Here is a 27473-nt window from a genome sequence, read left to right as displayed (position 1 = left end):
AGCCTCAGTCAATAATAAGCTTATAAGACAGTAAATCTTGGTAATGAGAAAAACAGAAGACAGCATCTGCTCAACATGATGGTACTATGTATGGTCTGGTAAACAGCTACTGAAATGACTTGCCCATTATTGCAGGGCTCACAGCTGAAAAGCCCCATTTCTCTTCAGGATCTGCAGATTTCACTGCCCCCAGCCCTCTGGAGGGGCTGCTGGAATCCCCTTAAGGCTGAGCACAGGGAGAGGTGACCCATTGTCCGTGAGCACTGGGTGCTTGCCCACAGGCACAGCAGCCCCCACCACAAAACCAGTGGCAAGTTGCCGTCATCCTGTATGTGTGGAGCCCAAGAGAGGCAGTGAAATAGGACCCCCACAGCAGTTGTCTTCACCTCCTTGTCCTGTGTCCCCCGCGATGCCTCCTTGTAGTGGCCATACTCAGAGATGTACATACATTGGAGGGTGCTCTGCAGCAAATGGGGTTTGGGGATAAAAATGGGAAAACAGTTAATTTTCTATCATATTTTTAGAGGTACTGAAATGAGATGAGCTGATGGGCAACAGGCACCCGGGGATAAATGAGCTGTGCAGGGGGCAGCAGGAGGAGGAAGGTGCTGGGTCCTCATCTGACATCCATTCAGGCAAACCTGGTGCCCATGGGGTGGGAGCTGGCAGCGGTCCCAGTCCCGCTCAAACTGCATGAAGCTGGGTCTGCAAAATGGGGAGGAGGAGGAGGGGAGAGTTCAGGGGACAGAATCTGCATATGGTGTGTAATGCTTTTATGAATTGGGTCTTTAATAATTTACATTACCAGTTTAATACTTTGAATACAAATTATCTTGCCCATATGCTGTGCTGACAAATATAAAAATGGAGTAATCAAAGCTGTAATAGCACTATAGCAAAAAGACATAAAATGCCACTAGAAGGCTTAGGATAAATTATTGCATGCACACACTAGCTCTATGGCTCCCTGGTGCCAAAGGATGCATTGCAATTTCTTCCTCAGACTTTGCGTTTGGGCTTGAGGACTGGTGCAGTACCAGGAGTACCGCTTGAAACTCTGTGAGACGGGCAGCATTTAACAAAGAGGAAAGAAAAAAGGCTCAGACCTGTTTCATAAACACTGCAATTTAAATTCTGCTCTGGCATTACATGGTCTGCAAAGAAAATATAGCTCTCTTATTTGTAGGGAGCCCCCTTCTTCCTCCAGCTGAGTTATTTGCATGTATTATAAACTGCAGTGTTGGCTTGCCATCTTCAGGCAGCTGCTACACACTACACAGCATCCCTGTGCATCCCCGTCCATCATTCCTGCGCTGGATGGAGGTGGCGGGTCCAGCCTGGGTGTCACCAGGATGCCCAAGGGAAGATGCTCACTGCAGCCTGGCACTAGGTGACTCAGGCAATGGGCAGCATCAGCCCAGGGAAAACATGAGTTTCATCTCAGTCCTCTTCATACCTGCGCTCTTCATACCCCTCTAGCGCCTGAGCTCTGAGGGGCTGGAGAAGCTGGGAGAGGGTGAAATGGCCCCAGGCCCTTGGTACTCCCTCCTGGCCACCCTTGGGCTGTGGTTTAGGTGTGAGGGAACTGTACAGGTGAGCCAGGTGAATGCTGCAGGTGACTTAGTGGTTTGCTTTTAGCAGCCTGGCATCTTTTGGTGAGCGTGTGCTGGTATACTGGGCATGCCAAAGGTCATGGGGCTGTGCAGTGAAATGGGCAGGTTTGCAGAGCAGAGATGCAAGTTGTGCTCACAGGGAAACACTGCTGTTTGTAGGTGCCACTGGACTGTGTGTTGTGGCTTGGGGCAAAGTCTCTTCTAAATACCAGTCTATTTATTGGTGCTGTATTGCAAAGACATTTCCCCTACAAGCTAGTCTTTCACAGAAAGAGCCATTTAAGGCTCACATTTGCATACACTGAATTTCTCGGCTATCAAGGTTACTCCATGCTGTAATCCAGTTCTGTGCTTCTAATATGATCAGTGAAAAATTAGGCTTCTTCCTAAATAAATCATCAGCAATGGAGGGAATGGTGCTTTTCTGGAAGGTGTGAGGCTCTGGTAGTAGCAACATCTTTCCCAAAAGGCAGAGGAATCGGGGCAGGCTTGTTCTGCGCTGCTGCACTGCCTCAACTCACTGTCGATTGCCCTGAGACCCAAACCCCTTGCACACAAATGAGTTTTTCCTGCCTTTGGCACTCCCAGGATCTGCTACTGGCTGTATCCCCAGGATGTGGTGCCAGTGGCTAGGGCGTACTGCACCTCAAGGACTAGGGTCACCCATCTTTGGCTCACCCGTTAATGCCTGTAATGGTGCACACATGCGTCTCTGTTATGGGCTGAGGGGAGTGGGTGCCAGTGTTTGGAATCTCATATCCTGGTGAGGTGGGGCACCCAGGACTGCAAAAAGAGAGAGCGCCCCACTCCTGCCGACCCTGCCTGTCCCTATGCTCTTACCTTGCTCTGCTCCTCATGCACCCCAAACCCAGCTCCGTGCCCCCCTGCAGCCTGGTTTTGCCTCTGAAGAGGGGGTTTTGAAGGATCCCCAGGTGCTGCAGCTCTGCTCCACACCCTGGTCTTAGGAAGCAGACATGTGGCAGAGCAACCCCATTATTGTAGCCGGGCACACTATGGCTTCAAAACCCTTGGAGCAAAGAGGTACCCAAAGCCTCCCCTGCCTGGGGTGATAGGGGCTGCTGGGCCACCCTAGCAAACGGACATGTACAAGCTGGCATGAGGAGGTGCAGGTGGGCATCCAGCCCCCACTGGAGGAACAACTCCTATTGCCACATCTTCTGGAGAATAATGGCCTAATTGATCCTTTTGCTCTGCAAATAAATTGGATGGATCAAGACCACAATGAGAAATATCCTCATACAGAGGGGGATTTTCAGCGTGAAAGGCTTTATATGACTCGTAAACTATAACATTTATTTCTGCATGCGAGGTAAATATTTCCCCCTCTGAATGTCTAAGCAATGCAATTTTGTTTGAAGCCTCCATTTGTTTAAGTTCGGAGGTGACAATAATTCACCTGTTTTCCTTTCCCGCAATTCCCCAAGGAATGGCGTAAGCCAAAATAGAGCAAACTCAGCTCAGGCTGTTTGTCACTTGTCAGTTCCCTCCCTCAAATACGCTCAGATGAGCTTTGTCCTGGAGTTTACATTCGGGCACCTTCTGATCTCTAGCCGTTGGTAAATGGCCCCACATTTCCCTGTTTAGAGGAAGAAATACAGCACACCTGTATGCAGCCACTGCCAGGGCAGGCAGGGAAGAAAGACATAACTTAATTTAACTCCAGATAAATCATGATTTCACAGCCATCTGCCTGCTACAGGCAGTTGAGACTCCCATCTCCCTGGCACTGTAACAATACTTGTCACTCAGTGTCCCAAAGAGACGCACTCACGGCCAGAGATCACAGATGACTAAGAAGAAGCCTGGAGTTGTAAACACCATCAATCTGGAGAAAATAAACGCATGCAGGAGCCTGTGCTAGGTGAGGGTGTTTGAAGGCAGCACTTATCCCTGCACAGCATGGGATGTGCCCACTGGTTGTGTGGATGGGCAGCTGTTTGCAGTGCGGGAGCCTTGCTTTGTCCATCTCTTTTGATACCCCTGTGCCCTTCCTGGCTTTGGCAGAGTCACTTCAGATTTCATGTCACACCATCTGTAAATCAGAAGCAGGTGCCGCTTCCCTTGTCCCCTGCTTGCCCACTCCCACCCAGGACACCCCCGCTCCATCCCACTCCCCCAGAAGCATCCAGTGCTGCTCCCTGGGTCCCTGCCCATCCTCGGGGACGTGTCCATGTCAAAACCTAAACTCAATGCTAACATGCACAGGCAGTTTCTTTTTCTGTCTGTGTCTTTCTTTCTCTCTCTTTTTTATTTTTTTAAAGAAACTGAATCTGAGGCTGCTGTGTAGTGATGATGATATTATTGTTAGTAGTTATTTCTATTTCCATAGCTTCAAGAGGCAGAGAACAGAGTCCTGCTGGGTTAAATGCAGCACATGCTATAACAAAAAGACAGTCTGGGTGCGAAACAACTTGCGGTCTTCTTAATATAAGGAATGTAAAATTAAGATTACTATAGCAACATCTTGCTAACATTGCATACAGATAGGATTTGTTGGTGTTGGTCTTTATATAGATGTGTGTGTGTGTCTATGTGTGTGTATATATATATGTAACGTACACACAGAAACCCTAAATATCTCTGGCAACTTCTTCCATTGTTGAATTTATATTTAGTCTGAAGCTCACTCTCTGTATCTGAGATCTGCGTTGCTCCTTAAGATTTGCATCCAGTTTTCCTTCAGCAAGCCTTGCCTTCTCCTTTGTGCACACTGTGTGCCAGGCCTGCGCCCCCTCTGCCTGGGCAGAGTGCTCTGCCCTGGCCAGGAGCAGGGATAAATCCTGATGGGGAGGGGCTTCATTCCATCTATTGGGGCTTTTGTTTTAAATGTATACAACCCAATTAAATTTTGTACCTGACTTAATATCTCCAAATCTGCTTTCTTCAGTCAGATTGTAGGAGAGCGGGGTGAAGCGGAGACGTGCAAATCCCTATTTTCTCTTCCCATCTCTCTTCTCTCAAGTTGTTAATCTTTAAGTGAAATTTCATATGAGTTATGAACCACACCTCTCACTTCTCCATGACTGAATAAAACCCGGGCCCAGAAATGTTTGTGGGAAGCACAGAGCACTGCCAGTAGCCGAGGGAAAAGGCAGCAGGAGGATGGATGCACCTACAGTTCAGCATCACTTAAATTCTCCAGGAAAATAGCAAAAATTCAAGCACAATTTTCACCTTGTTGCAGAGGTAAGTGGATGTACTGATAAAGAAAAGTTTTAATGACGCCGGATCTGAGGAGCTATGGTTGCTTACCAGCCTACAATCAAGTAGGAGGAGAAAACCATGCCCATTTCTCACGAGGAGCGGGAGGAACTTGCAGCTCATTTTTAACAGCTTTGAGGCTGTGGAGTTGAACGTGCACAGTTGGAGGGCTGGTAGATTCGCTGTTTTGAGACCAGACTGTAATGGAGATCTGAGAACCAAAACTGAAAACATCTGCTGGCAGGTCTGGATGGAGGAGCTGGAAAGCAGCCTGGAGTTGCCAGCTGCAGATTTCTGGTGCCTCTGACTTAGCAGTATTAAATACAAAGAAATAAATCACAAGCAGCTCTGCCTGTGGGGTCTAGAAGGAAAGCAAGGGGCTGGTAAGCAAACCCCACTTTCCAGTGGATCTGTGGGGAAGGCAGATGTGGAAAGGTGAAGAAGGGATCTGCATGACATATAGAAGCTGGTGTATAGAAGCCAACATTTGAAGCCTACCAGGCTTCACAATGGCTTTTCTTCAGACAGCACTGCCCTATGAGCAGGAATCAATACTCTTTTGCAGAGTCTGCAAAAATGCTGGCAGGTGTGAGTGTGCAGAGCTGATGTCGAGTAGGAGATTTCTGGATGGAGCTATTGAAGAGATGGGCAGGATGGAAGCAAGTGTGGGTGATGCTTCACATGTACGTTGCGTATTGATGTAGGCCTTACAGTGATGGGCTGAAGATACCAGGACAGCTGAGACAATGGAGAGTGGGTTGAAGACTAGTGGAAATTCACAACCAACAGTGTATTAGAGGGCAGAGCAAAGTGAACATGGTCAGGTGGGCACTCAGCTTGTTGGCTGCCAGCAGCAGGCAGAAAAGCCATCCCTTCGCTGAACCGGCCCCGAGTCTGGACCAACCTGCAGGCACGAGAGACATCACTACCTCCTTCCCAAATAAAGGGGTAAAGGCAGGTTCTGGGGGTCAGACAGGGCAGTGGGGGCTGTAAACCTGCCTGGGAGCTGCCAGCAAGGTCTGTAGGGCTGCAGAAACCACCTCTGAGACCCTTGGTTAAAATGCACACATGGTTTTGCATCCTCTTCTCTGGAATGGGAACCCATCAGGACAAGGGGCCATTTATGATGCTCAGCTGAAATTTAACCACCCTGGACTTCCCTGTGTACAGGCAGTTGCTGTTGGCAGTGTGAGCACTGATGCTGAGTGCTGGGTAGAGGTTTGGTGTGAGACCTGGTCACTCATCCCTTAGAAATCCTGTGGGTTCTGCGGGTGTGCTGGAGTGTCCAGGGAAATTGGGGCTTTTGGGGGGGAGTTCAGTGAGAGGAGGGGAAACGGTTTCTCTTTCCCCAAGGGGTGCCAACTTTCCCAGCTGTGGGATGCACACTGCTGATATGTACCAAAGTGATAGCCTGAGGAGAGGGAATCTCACCACTGGGGAAAAAACTGTGGCTTTGGAGTCAACTCACTGCAGCTCCTGTGTTCACCCCGGCTGCACCGCTACTGCAGATGGCTGCACTTCTGCAGGGACAGGCAGGGGCCATGTATCCCCCTGGCTCCATGGTCCTGCCATGCCAGCCATGATCACCATCACCTCTACGCTTCTTATTTCTCTTGACCTCTGTGTTTCCATCAGCCTTTTTAAGCAAGCCTGCTACCAAGGCCATAATCAGTTCCCATGTACTCCTATTTATGCTTTCACCCAGCAATTTGCACAAGCCTGTAGAGCTCTCTGCTCATAATTGACAGGAGAAAGCAATCTGCTACACAAGAGGAAACATCTCCGCTGGCTGCTGGATCTAAACGGGCTATTTCCCATAATGAGGATGAAGCAAAACAAGATCTCACCAGCAGCCACAGATGTAGCTGAGTCCCCATTACAGCAGGCGCAGAGGTGACGCTTGGGTCATAATTAAGAGCTTAATATTTGGAGTAGAGCATGTCGTATTGTCCTTCCTGTGCCACTGGCTTGTAACGAGGCAGTTAGTGCCAAGCACTCCTGAAGCTTGTTGGAGTCACAGCTCCCACACGTCAGGCTGCAGGAGGGGCTGTTCGAGAAAGGGAAATCTTCTTTCTTAAGACTCTTATTTCTTCACTCACAGAGGAGAACTGTGGGGATTTCAGCCTTAGCATTAGAAAGCAGCTGCTAATGGTAAGGAAGTGATTTTGATGAGAGTGGCATCAACTGTGAATTGTCCCCACAGTGACGGTGTGGCTGGGTGGGTAACATGGGTGCCAGTGAGCTGGGTTGGCCGGAGCTCATGCCACCTCCATCTGGAAAAGCAGCTGGGACATAGTGCTGGGCAGCAGAGTGGGTGTGGGAAAAATTCTTGCAGGTGGGTGTGCATCCAGGTGAACTGCAATGCAAATTGGGGCTGAGGAGGGAAGGAATATGTAGGATGGAGATGCCAGAGCATCTTGGCACTTTCTTTCTCACACTGTTCTCCCCACGGCAAGACCAGGTGCCTGGTGAGCAATACTGAACATCTGAGATGCTGCACAAACTTTTGGAGTGTCGGAGGAAAGATCAACCCCCTCTGCTTGGGCAGCATCTGTCGAGTGGAGAGTTTTCCCTCCCTGCTCTCAGGGGGGAGCCAGTTTTACCTCCTTGTGAAGCGCTAACTAGCCCTTTTTATTGGGATTGAAACATAGCTAGAGGATAAGCCTAGGTCCCTTCTGGCCTGTCCCCCCTAGCCATCCCCTAACTGGAACAGCCCCAGGCTTGGGGAGGACAAAGAAAGAAAGGAGAGAGAAAAGATGGTGAGAGGCTGCGAGAGCTGAACCAGGAAAACCAAGAGCAATGCAGCTGGCACCCCTTCGGGTGCCGAGGCAGGAGCTGCAGGATTCCTGTGCACATGGCGTGTCAGCGCAGAAGGGATGGACTGGAAAGGGAATGGTGAAAGGAGACCTGTAAGGAGCAGAGTGGGGTGATTGTTGGTTTTTACTGTTAGAAAAAGGGACTGCAAGACATGTCAACAGGAAAAACCTGAAGTACCTTTTTTATTTTTTTGCTTTTTCTGCCACCCTAGAAGGTCTTGGTATAAGGAGGGAAGCCTTGCCCACTCTTGTGTGAGCACACACTTCATGAGGATGGTATGAGGAGGATGAGCAGTCCTCCTTTTCCTTGAGTTAAAGGCAGATCTTTAGGACAAATAGGGCCGCTGTCGTGGTGGACAAGGGGCGATCTGTCATGAACCAGCTTTCCTTTCTTGGCTTTTTTTTTCTTTTTTTTCAGATTCACTGCCTTGTTGACAAGCATGGAGCGAGCAGTGCCTCAAGTAACTTACTTCTTGTTGGGCAACACAGGAGTTTCTTACTCAGATACTGAAGCATTTGAAATTCTTCAGGATTTGTTAGCCCTGAAATACATCAGTTGAATCTTCCTGGCTTAACAGGGTTAAAAGCTGTGGCCTTCCTCGTTTGTGTGTTGGCTGTTTTTTTTGTTTTATTTTGCTCTTTGTTTCCCCCCCAGTTCACCACATCAAACCCCACCAGCCTGATCATTTCCATGTATTTCCTTCAGTGTGCCTGACACTCGAGCAGAGTCCTGTGCTACCCCTCAGCTGTCATCCAAGCATCCCCAGCAACCCACACAGCAACCAGGCTGCCTTCGCTGGGAACAGGGCCTCTGAGTTGGGATTTTTTTGGTGGTATTCAATAAGATCATTGAAAAACCCCACATTTCATCCTAGCACCTTTAGACCTGCAGCAAGACTGGCTCCAGCACAGCACAGGAGGTTGCCCCATGTGGCTGGTGAGGGCTATCCCGATGCCACAGCACAACTTGTGTCCCCAGGGTTGCAGAGCCTGAAGATGCTGCAGGGAAGAGCTTGTGTTTCTCCACACCTGTTGGAAGGGTTGGAGCTGTTTACTAGAAGAGGCTGCACGAATCCTATGCATAATTCAGCTACTGCCATACAAATCATCTCACTAGTAAAAGCCTTTCTGAAAAGTATGATTTGATTGCAACAAACTTTGACCTAAATGTGCCACAGCCAACAGCCCCGTATGGTGGGTTTTAAACTTTTGCCGTCACTTCATTTTGAATCTAGGTCATCCCCCTTGCTTGTTTGTAACAAGGCTAATTCTGATTTCATTCATGTTGTATCCTCAAGTCTGAGATGGGGAAAAAATGGAAAATTTGAAACAGCAAGTCAGCCTCGAAGTCATTCTTCTTAAATCCCATATTGGAGCAAAGGAAGCAGTCAGATGCTGCATCCCAAGGCAACATTGATGGTGTCATTTAATATTCAGGGGACGGAAGGAATACAAAGTTTTCCTTCTTTCCCTTTTGATTTTGATTTCAGAGTTAGGCAGTTGAGCTGAATGAACTGGCCTGTGTCCACGGCTTTTTGAGCGATTAACAAAAAAGTCTATTCTGGGCAAGTGAGTTGTATGCTCTGCATGAGGCTGCTGCTTCAGCGACAAAGAGGGAAGGTGGCTGAACACGAGGTTATTAGTTTGTCTGGAGTTTCTATGCAAGCACGATGGCACAAATAGAGCTGCTTTTTTGTTGATCTCTTCTATGATGGCAGCTCAGGGCAAGCTGCTGTATTCATCTATTTATTGCTGAAGCAACTAGTGCTTTTTTTCCCCAAGACTGGGGTGCCCTTACACTGTGCACAGTACAGCTGTTCTGCCTCTGCAGTAAATAGCTGCACAGTCCAAATAGACAAGAACTACGTTTAGGAGAGAGGAACTATTGCTCTGTGTTTGGCTAGAGAGTTGCAAGTGAATAATGGTGATTCCCCCTTTGGTGATGGTTTGGGAATAATTCTGCCTCCTAGTCAGACACTGAATTTAAGGGCAGAATTGAGACAGGGAGTGGGGGAGAAAAGGTGTTGGTCCTTATTTTGAAGATAACGGCCATGACATGCAGTGGGACTAAATGGCTTATTTTAGCTGTGTTTGTCAGCTCAAGGAGTCTAAGACCGTACCAAGGAATGAACCTCTATTGTCTATCCAGACCAGAATCTTAAATAAGAAAAACCGACTATGCTGGAAAGGCAGGTGGTGAAGCTCTCCAACACTGAGCACCGCGTCCTGATAGCGTTAAACCACCACAAGGTCCTGGTTTTGATACAGGAGGCAGGAGAGACCTCTAAACTCTCATCTGGTCTGCATGGGGTGGAGGGAACCTGCTCTGCCCATCACCAGGAGCAGCTTGGCAGGGCTCCCCTGTCCCATCGAGGGCTTAACGGCGTGGGAGCAGCTCATGTAGCAAAGAAATTATCAGCCTTGTTTCTGCATCTGCTTACATGTCTCTCCCACAGGCCATTGCTTGAGTCAAAAGGCTCACTTGCTGAGAAATTACAAGTTTTATTGCCTGTTGTTCTCATTGGAAATAATCATGAGTACTCAGCCAGGCTGGTGGGGTGGGCGGGGGGATTCAGCTTTGTTCAGCATCTTTATGGTGTGCGTGTGGATTGCAGGAACAGAGCAAGTGCTCAGTGGGAAGACGACCGAGTAGTTCTGCTTGGGAACTCTGTGTTAGGAAAGACTTCAGGCTACAAATTGCCTTTGCAACTCACTGAAGTTACTTGCAGTGGGAAAACCACTAATTTGCCCCATGGTCCTGCCTGGTGTCTGCTTTCAAAGAAAACTTGCCTGCACTCTGTCTGCAACCAAGACATTCAGTGTAGAAGCTCAGGCAAAGGTTTCCTGGTGCTCTGGTTTTCTACGTTTCTCCTTACTTCTCATGTCTCTTCCCTCCTTTGAAGCTGGACACCAAAACACCTTTGAATGAACTTGTCTTGGGATTCTGAATTTCCCAGCCTGGTATTCCTTATCTGGCACAAGCCCCCTGGTCCTAGGGGTGCTCAGGGGATAGCTTATTATTTTGGTGAGCACAAAGAATTCCTTAGGCTAATGGAAATGGGTATGTCACAGTATCTAGGCATGCTCAGTCAAAATAACAGGACAAATTTGCCTTCAATATGCCACATTTAGTATAGTAGTATTTGTGGAGAGCAGCCATTATCTTTGCATATTTGACAAAAGTTAATTGTCTCTTTGACAAAAATCAGTGTAGTTGAGTCTGTCCCTGTACAGTGGGGGCGGGGGAGGGAATCCTTCATTTATAAGTGATTCATTAAATAGCATTAAAGCTGTCTCTGAAGACAAAATAATCTTTTTAAAGAGGACTCAAGGTACCAAGAAGGAAGATTAATGCCTCAGCTATTTTTCAATTATGCAAGCTTTCATTTACTATAGTATACCTGGATTAACTCTTACTAAGCTGTGTGTGTTGGCAGGTAGGATCAGGAAAGGGGGTTTCATGCCACTGGATGAGTCCTGTGCTCAGTGAGGGACGAGCGATTCTCTGCTCATGGCTGCGGTGGTGGGTGGGAGCAGCACGGCAGGATGGTGCTGGGTGCTGCCCTTCTAAGCCTCACTGTTAGCAAAGCTATTGTGTTTTTGCAAAAGGAGTGTTTGAAAAGCATTGATGGTGCTTGAATATTTTGCACTGATTGCATTCTGCTTGGTCTTCCCATTTGTACACATGTATATACCCACCCTGGTGTACTTTGAGTACTGAAAAGCTCTGGTTTATGACCCTAATTCAGTTGCTTTGTCCTGTGATCACATTCATGGTCCTGGCACAATCAAATGAGCCTAAATTCTTCTAACAAACTGGGGATATTTTTATTTCAGTATGATTTATGTCAGACGTTCCAGTAAAGCATAATTAAAAAGGTCTTATTGATACCTCTACCTTCATCTTTTTTCCTTGCCACTGCTTCCCAGAGTGCTAGCCTTTTCTTAATTGAAGCAGTGAAGAGTCCATTTAGCAGGAAGGTTGGAGGAAACAGCCTGAAGACCATTCATCTAAATCATTCCACCGATGAAAACAGTTGCTCACTACATCTATCATAATTTCTTCTCAGTGTCCTATGAGAGATTAGTTGCTATAACTATGCAGATACACATGTGCCTGGTAGAGCTATGCAGACCTTCCCATCTAGGGCAGTTGAACCAGGCCACTGAAAAAAACTGCTTTTTGCAGGTATAAATTATGTACCAAAAGAAGTTAACAGATGAAAAACCATTTTTCTTTCTTTTTTTTTTTTCTTTTTTTCCCCCAGTTGCAGCAGTTTCATAAAATGTGATGCCCCCTCTACCTTGCAGTGCTGTGCTGGCAAGCTTTTTTAAGAACAAGTGAGGCCAAAATCCTCATCTGGCTGCTTTGTTGCTCCCATTGATGCTCTTGTCCAGGACAGCACCTTGGCTCTGCAGCTGGTGAAGGTCAGTGGGCTCCAGTAGAACTTGCGTTTATACTCTTCTGATTCTTCAGCAATCAACTACCATTCTCTGTCACTAGACAAAACCAGTTCCCTGCGGGACATCCCAGCTTGGCAGCCTCCGTGATGGAAAGGGCTGGAAGACAGCACTAGCAGGTTTGGTCCTAGCAGAAGATAACAATTTTGGGTGCAGGTTTGCTGGGCTCTGGAAAGCCTCCAGAGCTAGGGGAGAAAGGGCAGCACTGCACATATCTTTAAGCAAAGCATTTAGAAAAGCAGTGTTTCTTTGACTCCAAACACCATCTTCATTAGTTTCAAAACATGTTTCTACTAGCAAGTCCAAGACACCTGCATATAAAGTTCGGGTACTCTGAAGTCACATCCCAGCTTTCCACATGTGAAATGCATCTGAGAGCATCTTAAAAATGGTGCAAACAGGTGCCAGAGCAGAGCCGCCTAAAGGTGAAAGGTGCTGAAAGGATGCATCCATGTGAGCTGCCCCTGCACTGCAGGTAAGTCCTGAAAACAGACCAGCCAAAAATCTGTGAACAAAATTATTTAGTTTACACAGAACATATTTGCAAAACTATGCAGAATTCAGTGCAGCGTGTCAACCAAGAAGTCTAAAGAAACCAAACTTCAAGCCAAAATGCTGTCTTTGGCAACTTGAAAACGCATGATTTTGATAATAATCTTTTTTAAAAAAAATAAAAATTGTTTCAAAACTGATGCTCTTTGGTCATGGGGAACGGCTAAAAAGCTGCTTAAAGCAGCTTGGCTCAGCCAAGGCTTGAGTGCAGATGCAGATCCCATGCACCCAGCTGGGGCAGACCGTGTTTGCTGCCCATTTCAGCTGTGTCTCGCTGCTGCTTGGGTGCTGCTGGTGGGGAATGAACCATCATAGCACTTGTTTTTAGCTTTGTTATTGACTCATTCAACCGGGCAGTTGTAAAACCCCCAGGTCAGGTTGTGACACAGCCTTTATGTTCGCTCCGGTACTTTGACCTGCACATGGAGAAGTGGCTTTGGACTGAAGCCAGAGGAGGTGTTACTCAGAGGTGAGGAGCCTCGGGGCACCCCTGCCCTCTCTTCTGCTCCCACCCAAGCGCCAGCACAGCACCATGGCTGTCCTCTATAGCCCACAAAACCTGTTTTCTGAGTTAATTTTCTAAATAAAGCAGAGAATTAATGTGGTTGCAGTGTTGCAGCTGCAATCTGACCACAGGGGCTTTGTCCCTTGCTTGTGCTGGTGTGGAGTAAAGCACAAAAGGAGCCTGGAAGCCTCAGATGCAAGGCTGGGCTGCCGGAACGGGAATCTCTGCTGCCTGGGAAGTGTGTGAGCGGGCTGCTGATACTGAAGTTATCGCTGGGGCTTCTGCATTGCAAACATTAGAACCAGTAAAAAGCGTTAAAACGAAAGGAGATGTGTTTGTTCTGGCATAATTGGTTGAAAAAGTTCTTGTGAGGAGGGGTGGCTGGCTGTGACCACCAATGGGGGGCTGGTGGCATGCCGGCCTTGGAGCCATGGGGCAGCGCTTGCAGTGGGACACCAAGGCAAAGAAAACCCTTCTGCGACTTGGAAAATACGTAAAACTTCACCTTGTAATTTTTCCCTTCTAGGTACTCGCGTCCGAGGGCAGAAGCTGCGTGAGTTTCCCCACCGGGGGATGCGGGAGCTGCTCACCCCGGCTGTCTCCCCGGCGGCTTCCCTAAAGCACTGGTTCGTGCCGGCGGAGGTTGTACGAGCTGGAGTCGCTGCCCACGGCCTCTTCCTCGGACAAAACCGAAGTCTCTTGCCTTGGCTCGGTTTCCCTCTGGGCGCGGAGCTGCCGGCTGCAGCAGCTGCGTAGGAGGGAGTTACAGCGCGGGGGGGCTACGGCAGATGCAGGCGGCTCTGGGTGACCTGGGTGGCTTCTGCCGGGGGCGAACCCCGCACACGGTGCACACGGACTGCACCGGGGGGGGCGCCGCTCCCCGGCCCGGTGCTCCCCATCGCCGCCGCGCGGTGGCGCCATCGGACCGGCGAGCGCTGCGGGTGCCCCGCACCGGGCAGCGCCCCCCCGCCCCGCCCCGGGCAGGGCGGTGGCACCGCCGGGGAGGGGGCGGCGTGCGCCCCCCGGGACGGGTACCGGGACGCGCTCCTCCCTGCGGCGCCACAGTGCTGCCCGGGGGGCTGCCGTCGGGGCGGGAGGAGGAGGGGCCCCGGCGGCGGCGGGCAGAGGCGCGCATGGAGCGGCTGGGGAGCAACGGGAGCTGCCCGGGCTGCGGGCGGGACGGGGTTCCGTCGGCGCGGACCGCCACTGCCCTGGCGGCCGTGCTCATCTTCACCATCGTGGTGGACGTGCTGGGCAACGCGCTGGTCATCCTCTCGGTGCTGAGGAACAAGAAGCTCCGCAACGCCGGTGAGCGCGGGGCGGGCGCGGGGGGCGGCGCGGCCGCGCTGCCAACTTGCCGGCGGCGGGCGGGGCGGAGCGGCACCGCACCGCGCCTGGGGCTCCGCCGCCCCGGCCCCGCACAGCAGCCGCTCCGCGTTCCAAGTGGGGCAGGAGCCTGCGGGGTTGGTGGGTGACGGCCGCGGACAGGTTCACAGCTCCTCTCCATAGCACCGGAGCGGTAAAGGGCGTTTTTGTCTCGGGAGCCCCGTGTGAAGGGGTGGTGAGTTGCCGGTGAGCCAGAGTAGCACCCGCTCGTCTCTTCTCTGCGGTGACCCGAGTTACTGCTGGGGTTCCGATTCTGTGCGTCCCGTACCGCTGCTTCGGTCCTCCAACTTCTCGGAACTTCTGTCTCGCAGAGACAGCTACAAATCGAGGAATCTGAACTCACGTCGCGACTCAGGTAAAACCCGCATTCCTTCAGCCAGAATTGTGCTAGTAAAGAGCCAGGAGAGCAGGTGCTGATAAGGAAAACTCTAAATGCCAGAGTCAGGTGCAAGGGAAGGCTGTTCATACTTTTAAGACCAGCCTAATTACAACGCTGACCACTTGCTTTTACATCCCAGCATTGCATGTATTTTAGTTTTTTCATCTTAAACTTGCTGTGCATTAGATGACCAACAGAAAGAAGAGTAAAGATTTTCTATGTTTTTTCCACGGGTAATTTGGAAGTCTGTTTTGGAGCCTTGTGTATTGACCTTGGTAACGAATTGATCTAGGAAAATTGTGAAATTGATATTAACCATTTTTAAGAAGGCTGTATTTCTTGAGGGTGTAATTTTTTTCTGCCTTCAAAGTCTTGTCATTGTAGCAAAGAAATAACACTGGATATAATTTGCTCTGTAAGGAGTGTTAAGTAGTCTGTGTAGTGTTGCTTAAAACATACTGTAGAGGATGTTTTGCTAAAGACTACACCACTTTCCACTATTACAGTGAAAGACATAAAATGACCTTTACTTTCAATAGCTTGTTAAATGGTTTTAGTGGAATATCTGCAGTGTTTATAATATGCAAGGCAAAGTTGTAAGCGTTTTGGAGATTCCTATCTCTCTCAGTCTCTCTTAGTCTTCTGCAAATACGGAGTAACTTAGCAGCATTCAGTAAAAGTAGCTGGTGGGTAAGACTGATGGGACAATTTCCCCCAGGTGCCTCTAACATTTGATTGATTTATTGATGATTGTACACAAATGGCTATTGGCTTGGGCAGGCACTGGATGCAGTGACCTCAACCAGTGAGTTGCTCTAGATTTAACTGGTACATGAAACATGGCCCATACTATCCACAGTACACAAAAATGTTGTGCTGGGCTTACAAGAATTTTGATATAGTTGGGAAAGGCATTTACGGTTCTCTTCAGCTTTGTTTTAAAATGTGAGCACTGTGAGTTTGTGATCAGTGGTTCAGGGAAAGAAAATTGAGACACCCTTCCCTTCTCTCAAAGATAACTAGTGATTTATGCTATCTGGCTGGTTGGGCAGCAAGCAGATTTGAAACTATTTAGCTGCTTTTGTCACCTTTCAAACTGTTAATCACTGGAATGCATTTCATGACTTAAGACTGCCACCACTGTGAGCTGGGTTAAAGTTCCTGTGAAAGTGGAAAAGAACAGCTTTCCCTTGAAGTGATCATAGAGATATTTTCCAAGTCACAATTCTTGTCAGTAACCTGTTGTCCGCTCTACATACGAGCTTCTGGGATGTAAGAGTAGAAGCATCACAAGTGAAATCTTTGCTAACTTCCCTATTTGAGGGGAGGTGTTTCTCATTGCACACAGAAGTCGAGCGTGATTAGCAGGGGATTCAGTGGTACGTTCTTCAAAGTGGTGGTAGGTGTCAAGAGATCCATCCTGCTTTGTTGACCTGAGCATCATTCCTCATTCAGTCAAAAGCCTAAACTGGGAATGCCTTTGCGAAGTCACTAGAGGGGTTCAGCAGCGGGAAAGCGAGGTGGTCAGACTGATGCTGATGATCTGAATTTCAGTAAGGTCTAAAATGTCTAACCAGCATCTACCTGTTGTCATCTTGTTTTGCAGAAAAGATCAGGTATGTTTAGGATATTCAGACATCCTGCATCTGTCCATATTAGGAAGTAAATGGGCTGTCTACCTCCCTGGATGCAGGACAAGAAGTCAGGAGTCTCGGCTCGGTTCATGCTCCTCCTGACACGTGAGCAGCACTGTGAATGAGGGGGGGTCAGCCAAAACACCAGGTGGAAGTCCTTTGGACAAAGAGTTTCTCTGCTCATGTTCAAACCTACCCTAAGCCAGTCCAATAATTGAAAAGGACACCAGTTATGGATGTGTCAGCTCTTGCCAAATCCTGCAAGCACCAAGCCCTCTGTTTCTGGAGCAAGCTCCTAGGGAAGCTAGCAAGAGCCCAGCTGCAAGGTCATCCAGCTGGAGCTAAAACTGTCACCAGGATAAGCTGGATTCAGACTGGGATGTGGAACTGGCACTGCTTCAATGGCTATGGTGGGTGATCACTCTTGTGGGGATAAGGTTATCAGTCCATCCCCCAGGACCTCTCTGCAGTTCTTGGCACGTGTCAGTACCTCTTTGCTGCCTATAGCTACAGTGGGCAGGTTAGAAAGGGTGAACCTTTTCGGCAGCTGAAAGCCTCCACAAACCTGGCCGCCCTCCTGCTCCTGCCACTGCTGGAGTTTAAAAGCGAAGGACCTGACCTCCAAATCCTTCCAGGAGAAATCACTCCACTTTGCTCCTGGGAAGGTGTAACATATGTCTGGTGGTTGTTGATTTGATCTGTGTTGTTATTGGGAGATGCTCAGGGCACTAAGCACAGATTAGGACCCACGCAGGAGATGAGTGAGCTATGTGTTACGTGGCACGTGTGGGACTGTGACCAGCCAAAGGCTGCTGGCCTGACTAAGTCTACAGCTGTTTACCTGTGGGTCCTGCTAGCTTTACAAGTGTGAACATCTGCACTGAAAAGAGCCAATATTTTTCGATGAGTTAGCCTGCTCTTTGGGCAGAGGCTCTGGAAATACCCATCTCTAGCGCTCCTGAACTTTCTGCAAACTTAGGCACACAGCCTAAACACGCATTCCCTGAAACCCCACATGTCCCAGCAGTGCTGCCTGGAGCTCTGCGTTGCAAAGAGCCATTTCTACCACCTCCCGGGTCCTTTTCCCTCGTGGAAATGTCTCTCTGGGGAGCCAAAACCTTCTTGGCGGCAGCAGCGCAGGTATAACTCTAATGAGGTTGCTGGGCTCAACTGGCTTTTAATCTCCTGTATATACGCTATAGCATAATGCTGGGGATTTTGGCTGTCACATTGGCCAAAATCAAACGTCACACACAAGTATTATGTCAACACAGTTACCTTTGTCAGCCAAATGTGTGCTCTTAGCAGCAGTACTAGATCAGTTTGACGAGCCCTCTGACCAGAAAGCTGTGCTGACTAGCAGTAATTGTGTTTCCGTCTCCAAATACTGGGGCCACAGGCAGGGTAAGAGCCGGCACTTCCCAGGTCAGGTCTTTTGCCCTCTGAAAATATTGGCACGACGCTAAGTTTTTGTTTGCTTGAGTAGGGTTTTTATTTATTGTTCCAAGACCTCTGGAACTTCCTGGCTGGCCTGGGACATGTTTCTGTTCGTTGTTTTATTTCAAAGTCAGTGTCAGGGATTTGGCGAGCTCCTCTATACACTCGGACGTGCAGGTTTCCTAGTTACAGATGTGAGAAGTGGTTAGCAGGCAGTGGTGGGTATCTTCCTAACTTGCTTCTGGAATTCCGAGAATTTTGTTGTAGTGGAGAAGTAAGTCATCTTTATCTGCAAGGTAAAAATAAATCCTTATACTTTCTACATCTTGTATGTCAGGATAATTTCACCATACTTTTTTTAGCATCAAAACTATTTTATTGATGGATTCTTGCCCCTTTCCTGTACTGCCATTAGTTTTGTGATCTTTTAGGTTTTTTTTATAAAAAGTGTTGACTTCCAGCTACTAATTTTATAGTGCATTTTCTATTTGTTACATATCTTATTTATTTATTAATTTGGCTCCTGTCTTAAAAAATCTTATTTAAAGCAAAATAAACTTTTTGAATATAATATTACTTTTTTTGGGGGGAAAAGGAGGGCTCTACTAAGTCATCTTTAAATATCTCCCAATGAGCACCGTCCTGTTTGCTTATATTTAGGTGTCTTCTGTCAGTTATTTTTGTGTCTGTTTTTTTTCTAGTTTTGAGAAATTGACCTTTTGGAGATGTTCTGTTTCCTTATCTTAATGGCAGTTGAGAGCTGTGACTGGTTTTCTTCCAGCTATTGCAGGATTTCCTTGTCCTAGAAGGCTATCTATCTGTTATATGTAGGTGTGTTGAGATTTTTTTTAAAATTATTTGTTTTAGTATTTTTTAGCACCTCAAACCCTCTAGCATCTGCCACAAGCCTGAAATTACATCTTTTCTTTCTGCACATTGCGGGTAGATGCCTCAGGAGCCGCTAATCTGTTCCACTGATTCATTTGTCTGTAGCGAACTCCCACTGGTGCTCCTGGTTTACCCATCCCCTGCCCCTCTGAAATGTCAGGGGCTCTGCAGCAAGTGTCTTGGCTTTCTGGTGGGAAATGTGCTGTTTGTTGATGAAAGAGTTTGAAGGTTGCTGGGACTCTAGAGGACCCTGGAGCTGCAGCCCCTTCCCTGTTCCTGAGTCCTCTAATGTGTAAGGGTGACACCCGGCACCCCATTGCTCTTCAGTGGAGATGGGTGCCTGTGACATCAAATGGCTGAGCTGCTGTCAAATGGTCTCATTGTTGCTTCTCTGCTGTTGGTGGGGAATAATCCATGCCAGTGTTTGCTTTTAGCTTCGTTATCAACTCACTCAACTGGACGGTGATGGATTTGCCATATGAAACTGACTGGCAGCGATGCTCCCTGTGCCGTGGGAATGTTCACTGCAGCGACGGGGCTGCTCCACAGAAGCCTGGCTGGGGCTTGGCATGGTGGTTGCATGGGCTGTAAGGCTGGTGCAGAGCAGCTGCTGGTTGTGGTCTGTGTGTGAGCAGCGGGGTGTACCCCAGTGTGCCCCACAAGAGTGGAGGAGCAGGCATGCTGGTGGGGAAGTGTCGGTCCCTCCCTGTGTCCCTCTGCTGCAGCCCCTTGCCCCTGTGGCTCTGCAGGTGGGGGCTGGAGCGAGGCTACTGGCTGCAGAGGTGGGAGGAGTGGGAGCGACAGCAGGGTAAAACCTGTGAGAAAATTAAGTTGGATTAAGGTAAAGCGTGAGCTTTAAGCATAATAGCAATGTGAAGTCAGGAACAGTCCCAGCCTGTTTTTCCTTGCCAAGTGATTTGCACAGTGCGATACAGAGGAACGGAGCTTTGCTTGGTCTGTGCCACAGCTGTGGGGCACAGCCCCACGGCCAAGCAGATGTGGAGAGGTCTCTGACAGCATCACCTTCATGTGCTCCAGATTTGGTGGGGGTTCAGGTTGGGTCCCCACCCAGATGCTTGCACATCTCCCAGCAGTGCTGTGCCAGGCTCCTCCTGGGAGCAGGAGGTGCCTGGAGTGCCGAGGAGGAGGTTCAGAGCTGCCGTCCTGCTCAGAGCAACACCCACATCCCTTGTTGTCCCACTCCTGTGCTGCGCTCCAGTAGCTCCGGGGGAAGCGGCAGCTCGCTGGGGCGTGAGTGGTTCTGAAGCTTTTTTTGGAGAGCAGTAGCTTCAGAAATAGTTCTAAATTGTTCCTTCGCACAGCTCCATACGAGGTCCCAAGGGGATTCCATCCCCTCGACTCTGTGAGGTCAAAGCCACCATTTTTTTTATTTCTATTTTTTCATGACACGCCCACCCCCCTGCTCCTTACAATTAAAATACTGCTAGTTTCTTGATGAGTAGTGCTCAGCATGCATTTCAGATACACTGGCAGTTTGACAGACAGATGGTATGTGGTCAAGTCAGTGATTATATGACAAATACATGATTTGAGAGAAATTAATCAGGTTGCCGCTAGAAACAGTAATTATGGCATCACTGAACTAAGGAATATTTGTCTTTGCAAAAAGTTCAGCAAAAGTTTTGTTATGTGTTGGTGCAGGTCTCTATACAGTTACCCTCAAATAAGTTGAAACAAATTTCCTCTGATTAGGAAGATCTGTATCTTGTACCTCACAAAATAACACCTTCCCCCCTCAGGAGGGCCACCCTATGGAACTTGTCACAAGAGTAAGCAAACTGTTCAGCGTGGTGCTGAGCTCCCTTTCTCCCTCTCTGAACTCTTCCCACCCCTTTAGCAAAGGCTTTCTTTTTTATTTTTCCTTCCTTTTAGCCTCAAATAATATCACTGCCCCAGCACTTGATGTTCCTGGAAGATTTTGAGAGCCAAGTACTTGCTTAGATAATAGCAAATAATTAATTGCCTTGCAGACAGTCATTCAACACAAGCTGGAACGTGTTTTGGGAACAGGGAAGGTGGGTATGTCTGGTCAAAGTAGTTGTTCCCTGTGTGAATTGTTGAATGATTAATTAAAAGGCTTAAAAAGACAACTGTCATGTGATGGCCTATAAATAAAATGGAAATTAATTCAGAGGTGGTTTTTGTTTGCCTTTTTTTTTTTCCTTCTTCTTGCATTTTCATTGCGTTTTGTTTGCTTTTCTTTCTCTGTGCAGGATGTTTAAACCCTTCGAAGCCTGTCCCACAGCAGAGAGCAGGGGTGGAGGAACAAACACAGGATCATCCTTTGAGCTGGTTGGCAAGCAGAAGGCTGTGCTACAGTCCTAGGACACCCTGTCCCTGATGGGAGAGGTCTGATGGGACTGCTCTTTGTGGAAGATGTAGAAAGGAACCTGTGGCATAGCTTTCTCATGTTTAACTATTCTCATTCCTCAAAGTTGGAGTGAGGACCAGTGAGTCTGTCTTCTGAGACTGTCTACTTATGTTTTCAGTTAAGAGACCTCAGATATTCATGCTGGCCCCGGATGCACAGCTGTGACACACAGCGTCCAGCTCAGTTGTGCCTGAAATCCACCCAGGACCAAGCCCAGGCCCACAACTATTGTGTCTAAGTCACAGAACAGGGATTTTGCGCAGGTCAGACACTGGGCTGCTGTCTACTTATGTTTTCAGTTAAGAGACCTCAGATATTTCTTTGCTGAACAGTCCCCAGCATCACCTTCAGATGTGATGTTGGCAAATGCTGCAATGTCTATGGGGGACTCAGGTCCAGCAGCCCAGTGTCTGACCTGCGCAAAATCCCTGTTCTGTGACTTAGACACAATAGTTGTGGGCCTGGGCTTGGTCCTGGGTGGATTTCAGGCACAACTGAGCTGGACGCTGTGTGTCACAGCTGTGCATCCGGGACCAGCATGAAAGGGTCCAGGTAGAGATGGGTTCAGTGAGTCCTGGGGTAGGAGGATGCACGGAAGGTGAAGAAGGGGAGGAGAAGTGGGAGTGCTGATGGAGTGTTCAGCATCTGGCCACAGGAGGGGGAGTGGTGGTGGGATGTGCCAACCACAGCCAAAGCGAATAAGGGCGGGTGGTAGGATGCTCAGGTTAAATGAACTGCATCTCTTCCCATCCCAAAGGGAAAGGTGGGGCGAACTGGCAGCTCTGCCTGCTGTAGACGTTTGTGTTTGATAGTTAAGGGCAGAAGGACTCTAGAGACCCTGATGTCTTCTGGGAGGGAACACAGCTGGCCCCGTGGGTGCCAAGCAGGCTCACAGCCTGCAGTTCCCATGAGCTCTACAAGACATAAGTTAAATGGAGCCTAATGTATTTTGTCTTGCTCCTGGCCATGTGTCTGGCCTTCACATCTCTGCTGTGAGTTTTATTTCTGCACATATTGCAGCAGAAAGTGTAGCAAATTGAATCTTAATGGGGTGAGTGAAAGCCACAGCAGAGTCACATTTGGATGCATCAGGAACTGGAGCCCTGGTCCATGATGCTGGAGGGAAACACTGCCCAACAGCTGGGTGGGAGGGAGCTGCCCCTCACTGTGCCCCAGCATGGCCCCTGCCAGGCAGGGGCTGCCCATAGGAGCCAGGGTGGGAGACACAGGGCTCTCCTGTTGCTTTAGCTCTGTCCTGCTTGTGGGGAGATTCACAAATAGGGATTTAGGAAAAGGAAATATTCTCCAGGTGGTCCAGGATTTTCCAGTGGCTTACGCAGGGTGACCTCAGCGGCTTAAGCCAGTGTACGAACATGGCACAGGAGTGTTTGTGGAGTGGGCAGAAGGTAGAGAAGATAAGAGGGAGTAAACATCTGGGGTCCCGGTGCATGGGAATGGGTTTGGGCTCTGCTTTTAGGGTGGAACTGCTGGAGACCTGGAGGATGTGATCTGTGCCCAGAACTGCTTCTTCTCTACCCACCTGATCCACCTGCTTTTTCTCCTGCATGTGTTTCCTGGCCAGTTTCAATGGCAGGAGCCATCCACATCTCGCTGTCCTCCTACTTCTTCTTACTATTCTCCCACTACTTCTTTGGCCCAGAGTCCCATGTGCAGGCTGCTGAAATGCTCCTGCCTGGCCTTTTTAGTGTTGTGCATTTGCCCTCCCAATGTGTTCATCAGCACGCAGCTTTGAGGCTTCCTTGGGCCAACAGAGTCCCTGGCTGAGGAGAGCAGAGTCACCAGCATCGGCAGGAGGGATCGAGCTTGCCCGTGTGATGAGGGAGGGAAGAACGGATGGGAACCGTTGTGAGGCACATGACAGAGGAGGGAAGGATTGGGGACATTGGGAGAGGTGTGTGGGGCTCCCGCTTGTGTCCTCCAGGGAACAGTGAGGCAGGGATGGCAGCACGGTGGCGCTTCCTGTTGGTTTCCAAGCCAAACCTAGTGTTGTTCTTGGCTGGTTCCTAGGAAAATGGATTATACTGTATTCAAAATATTCACTCCTGGATTTAATAATATTGCAAAAATAACTTACATGTATTTCTTTCAGAACCTTATGGTATTCGATGGAAAAGCTGCCTGTTTATCTGCTGGTGTTGCCAAGCACATACTCCAAAGCCAATGCTCATGCAAGTCATTGCTCTTTTAAATAGAAGGAAGAACAATAGCCTGTGACCGTAGCTTTGGCCATGTGCTGTCTGAGGACAATGTCTGTGCACTGGACCTTTCACCACCTACAGCTTTTCACCGAAGTTTCATGGGTCATATCTCTCTGTTGACATTGCTAGAGAGGCGCCTTGGGGAGCAGAGCCAGGGCTGCGCAGCTGGCTAGCCTTCCTCAACGACCGCACCTTTCCCAGGTTGATTTGTTCTTCAGTCTCTGCACCTATAGAGGTGCATGTCAAGGTCCCACCTCCTCATCTTTTATTCTGAGATGTTCCAGAACATTTTGGAAGTTGCCTCAGTTGTGGAGGAGTTGGGACGGTGGTGGAGGTCTCTAGACACTGGCCTGCTGTCTTCTCTGTGGAGCTGACATGAGCCAGCCCAAAAGCAAACCCCAGCCCCTGCAATTGATTCCTCAGCCTTACAGCACCCCAGGCCAAGCCTGCAGCTTTTCTGTGTCGTTGGGGAGGAGATCAGACCTGAAATTCAGGAAGAGTCTGCCCAATGCTGCCATGGTGCCATGGGCATAAGGTGCATTAACTTTATCTCAAGTGTAGTAAACACTCTTTCCAGTGCCTGACACACAGACTAAAAGCAAGGCATGACAACATAAAGTATCCCTGCAAGAGGCTTCCAATAGCATTTGAAGTAGTCTGGAGTTGGAAACATTTTTATTCCTGCTTTTCTCTCACACTCTCTATTGTCCTCTCTAATGCTTCCCTCCCGCCTCCGCTCTCCTGACTCCTGGTGGAAGGCAGATCGTGCTCACATTGACAGTATCTGTCAATATCTGACTGCAAATATATCAGCCTCTTCTGAGGTTTGCACCACTGGTTTGTTTCAAATGGCCAGTATGATCTCAGCATCTCAATGAACAGCAGTGGCAAAGGTAAGATGAGTTAAAAGTTAGCTGTCCCCTGCCTTCTGTCACTAGTTCTGCCTGTTATCTTTCTGGCCTTTCCAAAAATATTAGCACCATCTCTGGACTTTTCAGTGCTTTGCTTTGCGGGGAGAAATTAAGCTAGAATAAAGTGTATTGTGCACTTTTATGCAGAAGTAGATGTCGTCAAGTCAGAGATTGTATCTTGGCTTTTCCAAGGGAAGGCTAGAAGTGAAAGAAACCTTTTCTACCAACCGAAGTTGTGAGTGTTCAGTCTGCAGCAAGCTCTGCTATTATGTCTTGGGTCTTAAGTCTTAAACAGTCTTTCTACTAATCAAAACTGATTAGGCAAAACTAATTGGACTACGTTGAAAGCTTGCTGACAGAAACCTTTAAGAGTAGGTGTAGTTGATAGGCACTGAAATGATCAGATATTGCAGTACGGATTGCAGTGTACTCATGTTGTTCCTGACAGATGCTGACCAGCCAATTCTTAATGATCCAAGACCTTGCCAGGGACTTCAGAGGGCTCGGCTTTCAGGATGACAGCTGCAGTGAACAAAACATTCCCGGCCTCATCTAGATTAGCATCAAAAGGTGGGGTGATGCTGTCTGCCACCACCTAGCTAAATACTTCTAAAAGGCAAGTCAAAATAGAGGATCTGGGAACTGACTTGAGGTGGGAAAACTAGTGTTTCCCATGCAAGGCAATGAAGGATTAAAACTGACTTGCCTTACCTAATTAGGACACTAGATTAATTAGCTAATGAGAGAAGCCTTCCCAGTGTAGATGTACCATCAGAAGCCATTAATTAAAAGTCTTGTTAAATCCCAGGCTGGACAAAGCCTTTGAGATTAGTGTGGAAGCATGAAATAACCACTGGATGAACACCAGCCATGTGTCCTTTAGCAGACATGCAGCCTTCTCCGTGGAGTCTTTAAAATAATAAATTTACTTTGGAATAAATTATACAGATAGGGAAACAGAGTAGTGGGCAAGCAACAAACAGGGCTTACAAGAAGCTAGGCTGTTTCAGTCTTCCTGTGGCAGTATCTGTTTTTCCTTACTGGTATTTCCACTGCATTTCTCTCCTTTGTAATTTATTTTTTGAGACAAATTTCTCCCAGGAGAGGATGGATTTCTTCTGATTGATCGTTAGCTCTACAAAACCAGTTGAGACTGTTCTCATTGCTCTGATGAACCAGTCTTTCACATTCTTTCTTACTTTTGAAAGTGATTCTTTTTCCCATTTGCAACGAATGGGAAAAGTTACCCCCTTTTCCTCCCATGTAGAATGAAGACAAGTGATCAAACTCTGACACTTTTTTTCCTGGAATGTGATTCTGCATTGTAATCAAGCCTTCTGTTTTCCTCTCCCCCATTTTTAAATGAGTTTCCACTCCTAGCAATCAACAAAACTGTGCTATGAAGAGGTGACACGGATGGCAAATTGTGATCCACTTTTCCAGCTCCTGTAGTGTCTGTGACACCTTGCAGAATCTTGTCCCGGGAGGGCGCTGCGGAGCGCCGTGCCCCCACTGCCCTGGCTCCTGCTGAGGTGACATGAGTGTGTCAGACCACTGCTCTCTCTGATTTACGGGAGATGCTGCCTTGTAATGGACACCCTTGAAGCAGATTTTACCCTATGGTTTAATATGCACATGGGATTCTCAGTTAATGGGCAGGCACCTCTGCGTACATCTTGTTGGTGAGGTTTGCTTGTGAGGTTTTAATGGTTTGTACTCACAGAAGACAAAAGATGGCAGAGAGGTGGCTGCCATGAGGGTAAATTCGGTGTTAAGGGGAGCGTGGTTGTGCTGCAAAGTTGTTGTGTGCTGTGGTCCTGTCCTTGTTGCTGTATAGTTGTAGGACTGGGGTGATACCCCAATGTTGTGAGGGTCCTAACTGCAAAACTGGTGAGTTGTTGGGCCAGGCCCCTGGCCACATGTTGTCCTTAGCTGTGGTAAACTCCCCCTCCCGCCCCAAACTGGAGTGGAAGGATACAGGATGTTAATTAAGAGGAATTGCTGAGCAGCTCTTTGTCTGGTTTAGATTTCTGCCATGGACGTCTAAGACAAGTTCATTTTGAGATAGAAAGCTGACTGGTAATTCTGCACCATGTCACTCAAGAAAAGCAATTCTTTTTTTAAAGAAGAAGAGACAGAGAAGTCAGTTCCTGCAAAGCATTAATTGTGTGCATGTCCTTCCACACACCCTTGCTTCTCTATTTCTACTGAGACTGCCCTTTTACCAGCAAAACCAGGAAGGGAGGGGAGAGGTGTTGTGTCCAGGGAATCTAAATGTGTTTGTTTGCTGACTGCAGGACAGCACCTGGTACTGTATGGCACTTCTATCTTTGGAATCCCAGCAGCCCTTTTTGTTCTGAAGGGTCTGTTCTAACTCTTGGACTTTCCTCAAAATGGGGTCCTCAGTGTGTGCCAAATCCTTTTAAACATATTTGGGTGGGATTCAAATTGGCAGCCCGCTAAACACTGTAAGTAACTGTTTGCGCAGACACATTTGTTGTGCCATCCTGGCCACAATGCTGCCAGCAGAGCATAAATGTGTTCCCCTTTGCATTAGAGGAACAGATGGTTTCCTGTGGCTCTTGACCGTGACCACTGGTGTTTTAATTCTAATAATTCTAATAGCAGTGCAGTTAGAGTGGATGCTAGTCCCAGGACACATCCATCTCTGCTGTATCACTTGCACTGGTTTTGCAGAAAAGAGCTGATCCTGGCGAGGTGTGCTGCTGGAGTCTGCCAGCCACAGCGATGCTGCATGCAGGGCCAGCCGCCTTACAGCCCCTGTGGAAGGCTGGAGCACTGACGTGTGAGCTGCCACAGCAATGGGGACTGCAGAACTTGGCACATCACTGTCGGGAACAAAAGGTGATGCGTGCAATGTGCGTGACGTCCCTGTATAAGGGTGTTGAGTGCCCGTCCTGTTCTGCTGCCGCACTGTGTGTTCCTGGGGGAGAGGAGAGTGGGAGGAAATCAGGGTGGATTCAGGAGAGAGAATGACCATCTCCCTCCTGGGCATCCTAGAGGTCTAAATATTTGAACATCTCTTCTGTAATGAAAA

The 27473-nt window shown here is 48.3% G+C and overlaps 1 protein-coding gene across 1 annotated transcript in view; it reads left to right on the top strand.

The window, feature by feature from the left end:
- The first annotated feature begins 11549 nt into the window (after positions 1-11549).
- GPR50 (G protein-coupled receptor 50) overlaps positions 11550-27473 on the top strand; it is a 47538-nt gene continuing 31614 nt past the window's right edge. The window contains exons 1-2 of the mRNA XM_065077834.1: positions 11550-12079; positions 13696-14477. Of these exons, the coding sequence (XP_064933906.1) occupies positions 13958-14477 (520 nt within the window). The 5' untranslated portion in view covers positions 11550-12079; positions 13696-13957. The remainder of the gene's footprint in view (positions 12080-13695; positions 14478-27473) is intronic.

This window comes from Columba livia, chromosome 12 (genome assembly GCF_036013475.1).
Source record: "Columba livia isolate bColLiv1 breed racing homer chromosome 12, bColLiv1.pat.W.v2, whole genome shotgun sequence".
NCBI lineage: Eukaryota > Metazoa > Chordata > Aves > Columbiformes > Columbidae > Columba > Columba livia.
This window is presented reverse-complemented; position numbering and strand designations above follow the sequence as displayed.